Genomic DNA, 16,817 nt, shown 5'->3' on the forward strand with positions numbered 1-16,817 from the left:
GAAGGAAGAAACAGTTGATTAAATTTGATAGACATTAAGTATGAATTAACTTTTGTGCAGTCACTTACCAATTGGATCTTTGGCAAAGATGGGCTTTGATGGAGGGCTGGGGTCACCGAGACCCACAACGTTCTCAGCCATGACACGGAACTCATATTCACAGCCCTCAAGGAGATCTGGAACAAAGTACTCCACTTTGGGGAAGATGCGGTCTTTTCCAGATGTGCGAGTCCATCTATTAGCCATGGTCTCCTTCCTCTCAATGACATAGCCAGTGATGGGCTTGCCACCATCAGCAGGTGGTTCCCAAGTCAGAAGGGCTTGATCCTTATAGATCTCCTTCACAATGGGCTGTTTGGGTGCATCTGGCACCTCTGTAATGGGATAGAGAATTGATCAGTTGTAGCTAAATGCATTCATGACAAAAGATAGTATGGTTGCATCCCAAATGGCACCCTATTCCTTACTGGTTAAAAGTAGTGCACTATATAAGGAATAGGGTGTCGTTATGCACGTAACCTATATCTTCCCAGTATTGATCTAATAGCTTACTGAAGACATCCTTAGCCTTGGTCTCGGCAGACAGAAGTGGGTTGCTGATGCCGTGGATGTTCACAGCACATATTCTGATGATGTACTCTCTACCCTCAATCAGCTTAGGTACTTTGCATGTTGTCCTGGTGCAAGCTGTTGTCACCGGCATCCAGAGGTCTCTGTTTGTGTCTCTCTTCTCAATGGTGTAGTTGGAGATGGCACATCCACCATCATCCAGAGGACGGTGCCAAGAAATCACCATGTAGTTCCTGTAGACCTCATTGAAGACCACTGGGCCCTCTGGAGGCTGGGGGCGATCTGAGGGAAAATAATAGCATTTTATCATTAATCATCTATCAGATATGGATCAATCAATAGTCAATATTCAAACATATTTGATTATAAGGGTTAATTAAAAGTGACATTAGCTCTGTCAATTAAGAACAACAAAGAACACCCTCACCAACTTACCAACAACAGTGAGACTGCAAATTCCTTTACGTAAGCCGACAATGTTCTCCACCACCACCTGGTATCTGCCGCTGTGTTCACGTTTAGCCTTGGGCATTGTCAAGCACAGTGTTTTACTAGTGTTGGTCATTGTGACCTCCTCATCTGCTTTCAGCTCTTCCTCATTCTTTGTCCATGTTATTGTAGGTGCTGGCTTTCCAGTGAAGCGGCCTTGGAGGGTGCACACGTCTCCCACACGCACAACCAGTCTGTCACGGAAGTCCAAGTCGATCGTTGGGGGCTCTGAGGATGGAAGAACAAAGAAGTAATGTTTTCCATTATTTTGTTTCATTCACCAAGACATTTATAAAGATTTAGAATGACTATCTAACCCTTATTCAACACTTACCAAGTTCTTCCTTGACCTGGATTGGCTTGGTGCAGAAAGAGTGCTTTCCCTGACCAATCACATTGACAGCACTGACACGGAATTCATAGGTGGAATTCTCTTTGAGACCTCCCTTTGTGAACTTCCTATCCATCAGCGTGTCATCAGTATCGATCTTAGTGAAGTTATCCTTTCCGATCAGACGGGTTTCAAGCACATAACTTGTAACCTCAGAACCACCATCGTACTTAGGTGGTCTCCAGGCCAAACTGATGGAGTCTTTGGTGATGGCTGTGACTTCTAGATCCTCAGGACGCTCAGGAACAGCTAGCATGGAAAAGGACACAAACATCTCATCAGGCCCAATGGAATAATATAAGTAATTGCTGGATTTGTATACACTTACGTTACATTTTTGTAACAGCAAATTAGAAAGCTGTCATTTGGGTATTAGGCAGGAACTCACAAATAGGATCTTTGATGAGAACTGGTCGTTGTGATTCAATAAATGGACCCATTCCGATGATATTCTCAGCGGCGATTCTAAAGAAATATCCCTTTCCGTCGATGAGACCCTGGACCACAGCATTGTGCCTGGTGACTGTGTAAGAGACTGATGTCCAGCCCATGCGGTCAGACTCTCTCTTCTCAATTATGTAGTTGGTGATGGCTGAGCCACCGTCGTCTTCAGGGGAGTACCAGGTCAACTTGCAAGAGTCAATGGTGAGGTTCACACCAGAGAACGGCTGACCAACTGGGCCAGGAACATCTGAGAAACACATGTGAAACAAGTTTTCAATACCATTCAACTCCTGGGCCTGTATTCACAAAGCGTCTCAGAGTAGGAGTGCTGATCTTGGATCAGCCCCCCCCCCCTTCTTATTCATAATGATCTAAAAGGCAAAACTGATCCTGGATCAGCACTCCTACTCCAGTAAACATAATGCACACTGCCCCTGATTACTCCTGAGATATACTGAAGTTTACCAATAAGAACAAGAAGTAAAGTTGTTTCTTACCCAACACCTCCACAATGACAGCCTTCTTCCTTTCCCCTCCTTCATTCTTTGCACTCAGGGTGTATATACCCTGGTGATGGCGTCTACAGTTTTTGATAACCAGAGCAGAGCTGATTGACGTGGTTTCAACCTTAGCCTCTGCTGGTAGAGGCTGGTCATCTCTGTTCCATGTGATCTCTGGTGCAGGCTTGCCTGACACGTAGGCCAGGAGGCGGATGGTACCACCGGCATGGACTACAATCTTCTCCTTCACTGAGGTATCCAAGTCCACTTCAGGGGCAACTAAAATAACAAGTGTGTGTTGGTTTAAGATTGCATACACTCTGTCTACAACACAACTGCCACCCTATTCCCTATGTAGTGCACTATATAGGGAATAGGGTGCCATTTGGGACAGAGCCCCTATCATGGACCTAACAAATGGATAATCATACTGTATATCATATCATAGTTGTCTTGTCTCTTACTTGTTCTGTCCTTGCATTCAATCACTTCGGCCACTTGACCAGGCTCACCGACGCCAGCAGCGTTCACTGCCCTCACTCTGAACTTGTACCTTCCAAGCTCTTTCAGTCCAGACACAACAAACTTAGTGCCTCTAATCTCCTTGTCTTTAGCCTAAAAAAAAACAAAAACATTACAAACATTGACACACTAAATGTTATATTATTTGAATATATTTAGACTTGAATTTACCAGGTTGTCCCATTAAGATCAAAAGAGTTTGTAAAGGAATACATTCGAGAAATAATTGTATTAGATAATTACCTTTTCCCATCCGTCTTTTATCACTACTACTTCTTCTTCTTCTGATTCTGATATTTCATTTCCGTCTTCATCAAATATGATTTTCTTAACTTTTTTCTGTTTTACTACTACTACTTTGTCTGCTTCTGCTGCCTTCAGTTTTTCTATTTCTGCTTCTTTTTCCTCTTCTATGTATTCAACAAAGTAACCAGTGACCTTAGATCCACCATCAATCAAAGGTGGGATCCACTCCAGATCCACTGTTGACTTGGTCCAGTCTGTTACTTTGGGGGTTGGGGGACCAGGGAGAGCTACACACAAACAAGGTGACATTTACAATGTCAGAAGGCCAAATAATAGAAACAACATAGCTACAGTGGGGGAAAAAAGTATTTAGTCAGCCACCAATTGTGCAAGTTCTCCCACTTAAAAGGATGAGAGAGGCCTGTAATTTTCATCATAGGTACACGTCAACTATGACAGACAAAATGAGGAAAAAAATCCAGAAAATCACATTGTAGGATTTTTAATGAATTTATTTGCAAATTATGGTGGAAAATAAGTATTTGGTCACCTACAAACAAGCAAGATTTCTGGCTCAAACAGACCTGTAACTTCTTCTTTAAGAGGCTCCTCTGTCCTCCACTCGTTACCTGTATTAATGGCACCTGTTTGAACTTGTTATCAGTATAAAAGACACCTGTCCACAACCTCAAACAGTCACACTCCAAACTCCACTATGGCCAAAACCAAAGAGCTGTCAAAGGACACCAGAAACAAAATTGTAGACCTGCACCAGCCTGGGAAGACTGAATCTGCAATAAGTAAGCAGCTTGGTTTGAAGAAATCAACTGTGGGAGCAATTATTAGGAAATGGAAGACATACAAGACCACTGATAATCTCCCTCGATCTGGGGCTCCACGCAAGATCTCACCCCATGGGGTCAAAATGATCACAAGAACGGTGAGCAAAAATCCCAGAACCACACGGGGGGACCTAGTGAATGACCTGCAGAGAGCTGGGACCAAAGTAACAAAGCCTACCATCAGTAACACACTACGCCGCCAGGGACTCAAATCCTGCAGTGCCAGACGTGTCCCCCTGCTTAAGCCAGTACATGTCCAGGCCCGTCTGAAGTTTGCTAGAGTGCATTTGGATGATCCAGAAGAGGATTGGGAGAATGTCATATGGTCAGATGAAACCAAAATATAACTTTTTGGTAAATACTCAACTCGTCGTGTTTGGAGGACAAAGAATGCTGAGTTGCATCCAAAGAACACCATACCTACTGTGAAGCATGGGGGTGGAAACATCATGCTTTGGGGCTGTTTTTCTGCAAAGGGACCAGGACGACTGATCCGTGTAAAGGAAAGAATGAATGGGGCCATATATCGTGAGATTTTGAGTGAAAACCTCCTTCCATCAGCAAGGGCATTGAAGATGAAACGTGGCTGGGTCTTTCAGCATGACAATGATCCCAAACACACCGTCCGGGCAACGAAGGAGTGGCTTCGTAAGAAGCATTTCAAGGTCCTGGAGTGGCCTAGCCAGTCTCCAGATCTCAACCCCATAGACAATCTTTGGAGGGAGTTGAAAGTCCGTGTTGCCCAGCGACAGCCCCAAAACATCACTGCTCTAGAGGAGATCTGCATGGAGGAATGGGCCAAAATACCAGCAACAGTGTGTGAAAACCTTGTGAAGACTTACAGAAAACGTTTGACCTGTGTCATTGCCAACAAAGGGTATATAACAAAGTATTGAGAAACTTTTGTTATTGACCAAAGACTTATTTTCCACCATAATTTGCAAATAAATTCATAAAAAATCCTACAATGTGATTTTCTGGATTTTTTTCCCTCATTTTGTCTGTCATCGTTGACGTGTACCTATGATGAAAATTACAGGCCTCTCTCATCTTTTTAAGTGGGAGAACTTGCACAATTGGTGGCTGACTAAATAATTTTTTCCCCCACTGTATATAATACATTGAAAATAGAAAAATACCCCTCCCCATGTAAGAAAAGCGGTATTTCTGCGCCTCAAAAGTCACCATATTCTCTATATAGTGCACTACTTTTGACCAGGACCCTTTACTGCACTATATAAGGAATAGGGTGCCATTTGGGATGCACAATATATACATTAACTTACTAATAGGGTCTCTTGAAAGAACAGGATCCGATGGGACACTGGGAAGTCCCATTCCAGCTGCATTGATTGCGGTCACACGGAACTGGTAGATTGCTCCCTCCTGCAGACCAGTGATCTCATACTCCTGACCCAGGGGCATGACCCTGATTTGGTCGCGGTTCACTTTGGTCCAGCGCTTAGCCGTGGTCTCTTTACGCTCCAGCCAGTAACCACTAACTGGAGATCCACCATCGTATTTTGGCTCATTCCAGATGATCACCATAGACTCAAGAGTCACGTCTTCCACTAAGGGCTTCTCAACTTGGCCAGGGACAGCTGTTGAGAGGAACCATTTAGAAGTTGGTTAGAAGAAATACTGTATATCCACGGTGACATTGACTTAAAAAGTGCTGATAATACAATAGTACATTCAACTTACTGAAGAGATTCCTTGCTTTCTCATGTTCGCTGTACAGCGGTGGTCCAACTCCATATTTGTTCTGAGCCATGACACGGAACTCATACTCATGGCCCTCAGTCAGCCTCTGAACTGTATAGAGGCCTTCTTTGGGGTCGTCGGAAACGTGCACCCATGACTTTCTGTTTTCCTCACGCTTCTCAATGACATAGTTTGTCACCTTGGAGCCACCGTCATCTCTAGGTGGTTTCCATGCAAGTGTTATCCTCTCGGCAAACACCTCTTTGAATTCGATTGGCCCGACAGGTACGCCAGGTCGTCCTGAGTTGAAGAAGAAAAGGAGGAAATGGTGTCATATTTCACCACAATCTAGAGGACTAACCAAACAGAAATAAATAAATACATTCAGGGAGAGATTCCTCACCTAGGACAGTGAGTTTGATGTCCTTAGAGGCTTTGCCCAGACTGTTGCTAGCAGTGATAGTGTACAGGGAGCTGTCGTCTCTCTTGGACTGCTGGATCAGCAGGGTACATTTGTTATCAACGACCAGCTTGTTGACATGCTGATCATATTGCACTACAGCCTTGTCTTCAGGCTTGGCAATGGGAGCCTTCTGCCATACGAGGGAGGGGAATGGACAGCCATGGATCCTAGCCACAATATGGACGTCTAGTCCCTCTTCACCTTCCATATGTTCCTTCAGTTCAATGGTAGGAGCACCTAAACAATTGAGGATGGAGTCAGTACAAGTCATTCAAAGTTTTTATTTTCTTAACTGTGCTTTTTACTTACATGTCTGGTCCTTGATGATGATTGGTCCAGCGGTGGCAGATGATCTGCTCGGGCCGGCCTCATTCACAGCCTTGACGCGGAACTCATACTCTCCGCCATTTTTCAGATCTTCAATGATGAAGATGGTTTCCTCAACGTTACGCTTGTTACACTGCTTCCATGTCTCCTTCTCCGGGCCGCTGGTGTCCCAACTCAAGCGCTCAATGATGTAGTGCTTCACAGGAGAACCACCGTTGTTCTTAGGTGGCACCCATGTCAGGGTCACTGTATCCTTGGTGACCAAATTGACCTTGACATGGGTTGGGGGATCAGGTATGTCTGAAAATGGGAATAAAGAATGGGTATATAAATGGGAACTTATTAGTAAGGTGTACACTGTGCAACCTACGTTTCACAGACACTTTTATTCCAAATGAGGACTACTATGAGGACATTCTAATTTGTTAGTAATTAATTTCTAACTTACAGATGGGGTCTCTTGCCCTAGCAGACTCAGTGGTCTCAGTTAAAGGTCCCATTCCCAGACGGTTCTCTGCCTGCACACGGAACACATACTCCTGTCCCTCCAAGAGCCCCTCCACAACGTAGGCCTGGCTGAAACAGCACTGGTTTACTATGGTCCAGGCCTTTCCTGTCACATTCTTCTTCTCAATGAAGTAACTCTTAATCCTCTCGCCACCGTCGTTAGCAGGCAGTTTCCAGATCAGCCTCATGGTAGCTCTTGTGATGTCGGTCACTTTGAGCTCTCTAGGAGCACCAGGCACATCTGAAAACAGAAGTCCAACAGATGTTAATACGTCTTATATGGGATACGTGTTGTGTTTCTTATAAATGTTTTATGTCCTAATAAATAATATACTTTTGGATATGAGCCTTTATTAGTATTTTTTACAATGTAAAGGTGTCTAGCCTTTCCATCATTAATTGTTTTTATCACTTACCGAGAACATTGACTCTGACGTTGACATGTTTCTGTCCAGCCTTGTTCTTGGCTGTGATGGTGTATCGTCCAGAGTGGGTCCTCAAGCACACAGGTACAGTGATGTTTGAGGTAGTATCAGTAGATTCAAGCTAAACAAAGGAAATTAACTAATTACTCCTGGTAAGAAAGTTCAAATCGGCACAGTTATACATCAAGGTCAGACAATGTGATTATTTTACTACTTATAACAAGGGTTATGTGTTACTTCCTCTCTCCTTGATGTATGGTAGCTGTATCTGTACTATGCCTTACCACTGAGTCAACTGGAAGGACATGAAGGCGATTCTTCTTGTGGGTCTTTGCTGGTCCAGTGAATTCCCAGGTCACCTTAGGAACGGGACGTCCTTTGATGATGGCAGGGATTCTGAAGGAATGACCAGCCCGGATGCAGAGCAAATCTTCCACAACGCAATCGATATGGATTTTCGGCTCCACTGTGACATTAAAACAAACAACAATAAACTTGTGACTATTGGTTAATTGATGGATCATATGATACAGAACACACAAAAAATTGACTAATGGAGAAAATACAAAAATATAGTTTTGGAGTGAGGAAAACTTCACCCCAAAACTATCTTTTAGTATTTTCTCCATTAGTCAATTTTTTTGCATGTGTTCTGTATCATGTGATGCATCAATGAAGGTTTTTATCTTCAAAACTTGACTGCTGACTTGCAAAAAAACACATTTTTACATCTAAAATGGATGAGTAAGTAGGTCTAATTACCATGTACGTCCTCAATTAGGACTTCTGTCTTGGGACTTGGGTCAGACTCGCCGATGTCATTGACGGCTGTGACTCTGAACTTGTAGTGTTTCAGCTCTTTGAGACTTGGGACAGTGATCTCAGTGGTCTCATGCAGAGTCTCTAGATCAGTGATTCTGTTCCAGATAGAAGAGCCTTCATCCTGGATCTCAACAATGTAACCCTTGATGGGGCTTCCACCGTCTTTTTCTGGTGGAGACCATGTGAGGCTGACGCTGTGCTTGGTTTTGTCTGCAACCTCTGGTGGTGCTGGCATGCCTGGTTTCACTGTGGGGCACAGAGGGAAAACATCAAGGTCACCATCTCTGGTCATTATATGTTATCGCTGTGTCTGTCAATAGGGAACATACTGACATATTCTTCCAAACATTTTCCAAAGCAGCTAAATGAATAGTAATGTTAATTTTATTTCTATGAGTATACATATTGTAACCTGTTAAAAAAGGGAGAATGATACTTACTAAGAGGGTCCACTGCGTATGCAGGATCGGAAGGTCCACTGGGGGGTCCAATACCGGCAGTATTGACAGCCATGACACGGAACTCATACGCAGACCCCTCGATCATACGAACGACCTGGAACTCCCAGCGCTTAGGAGCACGCTTGGTCACCGGAGCCTTATTAACCCGGGCCCAATAAGACGAACCTTTCTCCCTCTTCTCCAGCCAGTAGCCAGAGATAGTGGATCCACCGTTGTCTCGTGGAGGGTCCCATGTCACAAGCATGGAGGACCTGGTGTGCTCTGCAATCTTTGGTTTCTCTGGAGGACCAGGAAGTCCGTACAGATCCTTGATGACGGCTGCCTCTGTCTCGCAAGCATCACTCTGTCCATACCTGTTCTCTGCTCTCACTCTGAACTGGCACTGGCTACCGGTTTCCAGATTCCAAACCTTTGAAAAGGCATTTGGAAACATTTAGTTAATCATTAAACGATTCAATTAAGTCCACTATTAGCATTCATGGTACTGTCTCGACCTATTGCAAGCTATGTCACTGTTGTTTCCTTTGATATAGAGAGAGGCTGAAAAGATTTGGCATAGGATCCTCAAAAAGTTATACAGCTGCATCATCGAGAGCATCTTGACTGGCTGCATCACTGCTTTGTATGGCAAATGCTCCGCCTTTGAATGCAAAGCGCTACAGAGGGTGGTATGGACACCCCGTACATCACTGGGGCCGAGCTCCCTGCCATCCAGGACCTCTATGACCTCTATATCAGGCAGTGTCAGAGGAAGGCCTGAAAAATTGCCAATGACTCCAGCCACCAAAGCCATAGACTGTTCACTCTGCTATCTTCCGGCAAACAGTACTGCAGCATCGGCTCTTGGACCAACAGGCTCAGAGACAGCTTCTACCCCCAAGCCATAAGTCTGCTAAATAGCCAGACTGCTAAATAGTCAATTAATGGTATCCAAACTATCTGCACTGACTAGATCTTGCACTGACCCTATGCACACTCACTAGACTATATATACAGTACATACCATATACACACTCACTCACACACGCTACATTGACACTCCCACACAAAACCCACACACATACACTACATATACTGTGTACAAAACATTAAGAATACCTTCCTAATATTGAGTTACAGCCTCCCCTTTTGCCCTCAGAACAGCCTCAATTCGTTGGGGCATGGACTCTACAAGGTGTCGAAAGCGTTCCACAGGGTCAAAAGCGCTCCAATGCTTCCCACAGTTGTGTCAAGTTAGCTGGATGTCCTTTGGGTGGTGGACCATTCTTGATACACTTGGGAAACTGTTGAGAGTGAAAAACCCAGCAGCATTGCAGTTCTTGACACAAACCGGTGCGCCTGGCACCTACTACCATACCCCGTTCAAAGGCACTTAAATATTTTGTCTTGTCCATTCACCCTCTGAATGGCACACAATTGTCTCAAGGCTTAAAAATCATTTTTTAACCTATCTCCTCCCCTTCATCTATACTGATCGACCCTGCTGGTCATCTATGAACGTTTGAACATCTTGGCCTTAATGGCCATGTACTGTCATAATCTCCACCCGGCACAGCCAGAAGGGCACTGGCCACCCCTCAGAGCCTGGTTCCTCTCTAGGTTTCTTCCTAGGTTTCTGCCTTTCTAGGGAGTTTTTCCTAGCCACCGTGCTTCTACATCAGCATTGCTTGCTGTTTGGGGTTTTAGGCTGGGTTTGTATATAGCACTGCTGATATAAAAAGGGCTTTATAAATACATTTGATTGATTGATTGATCGAAGTGGATTTAACAAATTACATCAATAAGGGATCATAACTTTTACCTGGATTCACCTGGTCAGTCTATGTAATGGAAAGAGCAGGTGTTAATAACGCAGTGTACACACACACACGCATACCGACACAACAAATATACATACACTCGGGCTCCCGAGTCTAAGGCACTGCATCTCAGTGCTTGAGGTGTCACTACAGACCCCCTGGTTCGATTCCAGGCTGTATTTTGTATTTATTTATTTATTTTTTGGTCATTTATCAGACGCTCTTATCCAGAGCGACTTACAGGAGCAATTAGGGTTAAGTGCCTTGCTCAAGGGCACATCGACAGATTTTTCACCTAGTCGGCTCGGGGATTAGAACCAGCGACCTTTCGGTTACTGGCACAACGCTCTTACCCACTAAGCTACCTGCCGCCCTGTATCACAACCGGCCGTGATTGGGAGTCCCATAGGGCGGCGCACAATTGGCCCAGCATCGTCTGGGTTTGGCCGGTGTAGGCCGTCATTGAAAATAAGAATTTGTTCTTAACTGACTTGCCTAGTTAAATAAAGGTAAAATAAAATATAAATACATACACATTACACACACGCACTCACACACTTTACACATCATTTGCTGCTGCTACTCTGTTCTGTAGCCCTTTCCTGAAGTCAAATGACCAAATCGCCCCCTCTAGTGGCCTCATGGGTGTAATTGTATTAATATTTTTCATAATTCCATAATTAATAAAAAAACAGTTTTGTTATATTTCAGTCTTCTGTGATGTATATAAAGTATAACATTGGGATGCAAACTCAAAATTGATTCAATTTCAACTCTATAGCTGATATGGTACAGGTGTCTTTTTAAGCCCATAACCATGTGTGTGATGTGTGTACTTTTGTTTCAAAGTAGATTTGTTTAAGACTACCAAGAAACACTCTGTGTGACCCTGGTTTAGCCCACTGCAGTAAAAGGTTATTTTACTCTTATTATTATCTATCGTGATGACTAGTCACTTTATCCTGCCTTCATGTACATATCTACCTCAAATACCTTGTACCTCTGCACATTGATCTGGTACTGGTACTCCCTGTATATACAGTGAGGGGAAAAGGTATTTGATCCCCTGCTGATTTTGTACGTTTGCCCACGGACAAAGACATGATCAGTCTATAATCTTAATGGTAGGTTTATTTGAACAGTGAGAGACAGAATAAGAACCACAAAATCCAGAAAAACGCATGTCAAGAATGTTATAAATTGATTTGCATTTTAATGAGGGAAATAAGTATTTGACCCCTCTGCAAAAGATGACTTAGTACTTGGTGGCAAAAACCTTGTTGGCAATCACAGAGGTCAGACGTTTCTTGTAGTTGGCCACCAGGTTTGCACACATCTCAGGAGGGATTTTGTCCCACTCCTCTTTGCAGATCTTCTCCAAGTCATTAAGGTTTCGAGCGTGATGCCAAAGAGCTCGATTTTGGTCTCATCTGACCACAACACTTTCCCCCAGTTCTCCTCTGAATCATGCAGATGTTCATTGGCAAACTTCAGATGGGCCTGTATATGTGCTTTCTTGAGCAGGGGGACCTTGCGGGCGCTGCAGGATTTCAGTCCTTCACGGCGTAGTGTGTTACCAATTGTTTTCTTGGTGACTATGGTCCCAGCTGCCTTGAGATCATTGACAAGATCCTCCCGTGTAGTTCTGGGCTGATTCCTCACCGTTCTCATGATCATTGCAACTCCACGAGCTGAGATCTTGCATGGAGCCCCAGGCCGAGGGAGATTGACAGTTATTTTGTGTTTCTTCCATTTGTGAATAATCGCACCAACTGTTGTCACCTTCTCACCAAGCTGCTTGGCGATGGTCTTGTAGCCCATTCCAGCCTTGTGTAGGTCTACAATCTTGTCCCTGACATCCTTGGAGAGCTCTTTGGTCTTGGCCATGGTGGAGAGTTTGGAATCTGATTGATTGATTGCTTCTGTGGACAGGTGTCTTTTATACAGGTAACAAGCTGAGATTAGGAGCACTCCCTTTAAGAGTGTGCTCCTAATCTCAGCTCGTTACCTGTATAAAAGACACCTGGGAGCCAGAAATCTTTCTGATTGACATGGGGTCAAATACTTATTTCCCTCATTAAAATGCAAATCAATTTATAACATTTTTGACATGCGTTTTTCTGGATTTTTTTGTTGTTATTCAGTCTCTCACTGTTCAAATAAACCTACCATTAAAATTATAGACTGATCATTTCTTTGTCAGTGGGCAAACGTACAAAATCAGCAGGGGATCAAATACTTTTTTCCCTCACTGTAGCTCTATTCTTGTTTATTTTTTTTTATTCCTCTTGTGTTACAATTACATTTTTTAACTCTGCATCGTTGGGAAGGGCTCGTAAGCAAGAATTTCATGGTAAAGTCTACACTAGTTGTATTCGGTGCATGTGACAAATACAATTTTATTTGAGACAACATGTTATATGCCTCAATATAAGACATTATAAAGGTCCATACAGTAGAGGTCTTCACAGGACCAAAAATGTGAAAATGGACTGGGGCATTCATACCCGGACCCTACCTAAATATATACATTTTTAAAAGATAGAGACTTGGTCCGAACAGACCTAACCAGACCTGACCCCGGTCGGGTCCAGACCCGGTCCAATCTGAGTGAGGGAAGCAGCAGAAAAGCTTCTTTTTTTTTGCTACGTTATTAACCAGAGTTGGTCTCGGGTATTCGGGTACAGTTGGAGCAGTGAAGACCTCTACCATACATGCTTAAGGCCTGTTATGAAGCGTTATACCGGCAGGTTTTAACTAAAGTGTTACCAAATGTTATATTCAATTGGTTTCATGTTTTCACACATATACTGACCCCGAATCGTTTCTCAATGATGCTGTTAGTGATCACCGTCCATACAGGAATGGGTCTAGGCTCAGGCTTAGGCTTAGGCTCCTCATCCTCAGAATCCTCATATTCTTCTTCAGGTTCCTCCTCAGGAAGAATGTCCAGCTTCTCAACAATGTAGTTAGTGAGCTCACTTCCTCCATCGTCCTCTGGCGCATCCCAGGTTATCTGGCAGGACTCAGCCTTGATGTTACCAATATTCACATTCCTTGGTGGCAGAGGACGGTCTGTGAACAACAATTAGATGAAAAAGAGGTCAGACTACAGTCAGTCAACTACAATATCTTCCTTTTGCTAATTTGTATGTACTTTTTCTTGCAGAAAAGTAGTCCCGTGTAGCTCAGTTGGTAGAGCATGGCGCTTGCAACGCCAGGGTTGTGGGTTCGATTCCCACAGGGGACCAGTATGAAAAATTGTATGCACTCACTAGTTGTAAGTCGCTCTGGATAAGAGCGTCTGCTAAATGACTAAAATGTAAAGAAGTGAGCTAATGGCTTTGACTATACTGATTCATGCTCACACTTTCCAGAAAATGAAGAAAAACTAAATATACATAATATCAGACCACTTACCTAGCACCTTAACCTTGATGGTGTGACTAGCTGACCCAAGACGGTTGGAGGCAGTCACTGTAAAGATGCCTTTGTCCAGTCTTGCTGCTGCAGGGATACTGAGCTTGGTATTGCACTGCATTCTGTTGATCTCCTTGGTCTCCATCAACAGAGTCTCAGTGGGCTCTGCAATAATCACCTCATCCTTCAACCATTCAACCTTGGGCATTGGAAGACCAGTCACCTCAGCAGGGATTTCAATAGGCTCTCCCTTCTTGACGGTGATGGCATCCCCCTTGAAGGTCTTCAACATCCTCACAGTAGGAGGAACTGAAATAGAAGGAGCAACTCAGTGACAAGTTTATTAAATTCAGTCCAATTGAATTCAATGTGTTTACTATTTTAGCATATGGGGAAAAAAACACAAACATAGAACTAGGAGGACTTACCTTCATCATCTTGAATGACAATGGTGAGTGGAATGCCAGGTTCACTTGGTCCAGTCAAATTGACAGCTTTGACACGGAACTCATACATAAACAGCTCCTCAAGGTTCTCAACGGTCATGAAGAGGTCCTTGCACATCTCTGTGTTACAAGGCTCAAACGCTGGGGCATCATGCTTCTTCTTCTCAACAAAGTAGCCCAAGATTGGACTGCCTCCATCATTGCGGGGAGGTCTCCAGGCAAGGCTGATGGAAGTCTTTGTCCTCTCAGTGTAGTGGAACCTCTCAGGTGAAGTTGGTGGAGCTTCAATTAAAATATAGTGATTGACTTCTATTAATGATCTGATCTGCACAGAAAAACATTCTCATGACGCAACAAAATGGAGACATTACCTTTGGGATCCACTGCAGCAATAGGGCCCAGATCAACGGGAGGGCCACAGCCAAACTTGTTCTTCGCCACGACCCGGAAGATGTACTCCTGTCCTTCAACAATACCCACAATCTCACACTTAGATGAGGGTGTCTCGATGGGCTGTCTCCATGTGTGCATCTTGGGATCCCTTCTCTCAATGATGAAGCCAGTCAGATCACTTCCACCATCGTCATCAGGATCGGACCAGTTCAGAATCATCAGCTTCCTGGTTACCACCACAGGCTTCAGGTCCAGCACAGGCCCGGGAACATCTGACAGAAGATAAGTCAAAGTGTTACATCCAAGTAAAACAACATGTGAGTAAGTTAGTAAATAGCTTTGTCTGAGCCAGAATTGGCCATAGAGCAGGAGCCTATCTCCTGTATCTATACGGTGAGGCAGCTTGAAGTTCAACCCTGTACAGGGTGCTAGTCTATTGCAGGGCAACAACATGTAAGGTGAAACATTATTATTATTTGGATAGTCCCCAATAGATGGTTTATAGATGTTCCACTAACTATTAACAAACTATTCAACTAACTATCCACTAACTATCCTAGCTTTACGTCATCAAAGTACAACCAAATGTGAAATATGCTGAAAACATTCTAGTGATGTCATATAGCTAATACAGAATCCATCAAAAATACTTACCCATGACTTCAACCCTTGTCCATGTAGACTTGATTCCACTGCTGTTCCTGGCACTGATCTGGTATTTGCCAGGATCCTTTCTTGTGGCAGCCTTGATTCTGAGAATGCTTTCCTTTCCAACATTTTCTATCTCAACGTGGTCTTTGTCCGGTGGACCGTCATCTTTGGTCCATTTGATGTCTGGAGGAGGTCTACCAGTGACCAGGGCAGGCAGAATCAGTGGCTCCCCAGCTCTGATCATTACGCCGTTCCTCACAGTGAGATCCAGCTCCACCACTGGAGCCTCTGTAGACACAATCAACGTTCATCAATGTTAGCTATGTTGTAATAATAATAATAATACATGGGACTTACACAGAGCTTTTCAAAGACCCAAAGACTCTTGAATATTTGGTGGAGACTAATGAAGGGAGGGCGACTAGTAGTAATGTCTGGAATGGAACGAATGGAACAGCAGGATTACTGATTACTCTTTACTATACCTTTAGGATCTCTGACAATGACTGATTCAGTCAAGCCAGGAGTTCCTTCACCGGCTCCATTCACTGCGATCACACGGACCAGGTACTTGGCTCCCTCTCTGACTCCATACACAGTGAAGGCCCGGGTCTTCCAGGGCCTCTCTGTGGAGCGGGACCAGTCATTGGTGCCTGCTACGGTTTTGTCAACATAGTATCCCAGGATGTCTCCACCTCCGTTGGAAGCAGGAGGATCCCATTCCACGTCGATGGAAGACTGAGTGGTGTCAGTGATTCTTGGGAACGGTGGCCCAGGTGGCACTATGAGAGAAACACATCAACGATTACATATTATATTTCATAATTGTTAGATAATGGAACTTGAATCATAATGAATCAGTGTTGTAGTATATTATAGTGTATTGATTTGGTGTATTTAGTATGCTTAACCTCACAAAATGAATTTCCATGCAAATGGACATTAAAAGGTATGGTATCATAATCTTGTTGACTTACAGATTGGATCCTGGCATGTCATGGGATCAGTCGGGATGCTGAACTTCCCAGGCCCAGCTTGGTTCTCAGCAGCCACCCTGAAGATGTATGTCAGACCTTCCAGTAGGCCTTCCACGTTAAGTTCCGTATCTTCCAAAATAACCCGGTTGACTCTGGTCCAGTGGGTGCTGTTGATCTCACGCCGCTCCACCCAGTAACCCAGAATGGGGCTGCCCATGTCATTTGGCTCCTCCCAGCTAACCAGCATGGAGTTGGCTGTGATGCCATCAATCTCGGGCTTCTCAGGAGCCTCTGGTGGGTCTAGCATAAGAAGTTAAAATCACAGTTGTAAGAACAAAGTAAAATCTAACTAACGCAGATGAGCAAAACTGGTTGAACTGACATCCTTATTACAACCTTGGAAAGTTATAGGCTTTAA

The 16,817-nt window shown here is 43.9% G+C and overlaps 1 protein-coding gene across 1 annotated transcript in view; it reads right to left on the reverse strand.

Moving 5' to 3' along the window:
• The window catches only part of LOC311128752 (titin-like), a gene marked incomplete at both ends in the record, with an annotated part of 197,807 nt that overhangs the window by 58,175 nt on the left and 122,815 nt on the right, over window positions 1-16,817 (reverse strand). The window contains 24 exon segments of the mRNA XM_084161001.1: window positions 69-374; window positions 553-852; window positions 1,006-1,287; window positions 1,394-1,699; window positions 1,839-2,141; window positions 2,392-2,673; window positions 2,859-3,009; window positions 3,160-3,449; window positions 5,291-5,605; window positions 5,709-6,008; window positions 6,112-6,408; window positions 6,481-6,798; window positions 6,947-7,246; window positions 7,422-7,551; window positions 7,715-7,896; window positions 8,193-8,498; window positions 8,693-9,122; window positions 13,328-13,587; window positions 13,933-14,241; window positions 14,361-14,660; window positions 14,750-15,043; window positions 15,426-15,710; window positions 15,908-16,204; window positions 16,400-16,699. Of these exon segments, the coding sequence (XP_084017127.1) occupies window positions 69-374; window positions 553-852; window positions 1,006-1,287; window positions 1,394-1,699; window positions 1,839-2,141; window positions 2,392-2,673; window positions 2,859-3,009; window positions 3,160-3,449; window positions 5,291-5,605; window positions 5,709-6,008; window positions 6,112-6,408; window positions 6,481-6,798; window positions 6,947-7,246; window positions 7,422-7,551; window positions 7,715-7,896; window positions 8,193-8,498; window positions 8,693-9,122; window positions 13,328-13,587; window positions 13,933-14,241; window positions 14,361-14,660; window positions 14,750-15,043; window positions 15,426-15,710; window positions 15,908-16,204; window positions 16,400-16,699 (6,843 nt within the window).

The sequence above is a fragment of the Coregonus lavaretus genome (genome assembly GCF_964263955.1).
Source record: "Coregonus lavaretus genome assembly, chromosome: 5".
Lineage (NCBI taxonomy): Eukaryota > Metazoa > Chordata > Actinopteri > Salmoniformes > Salmonidae > Coregonus > Coregonus lavaretus.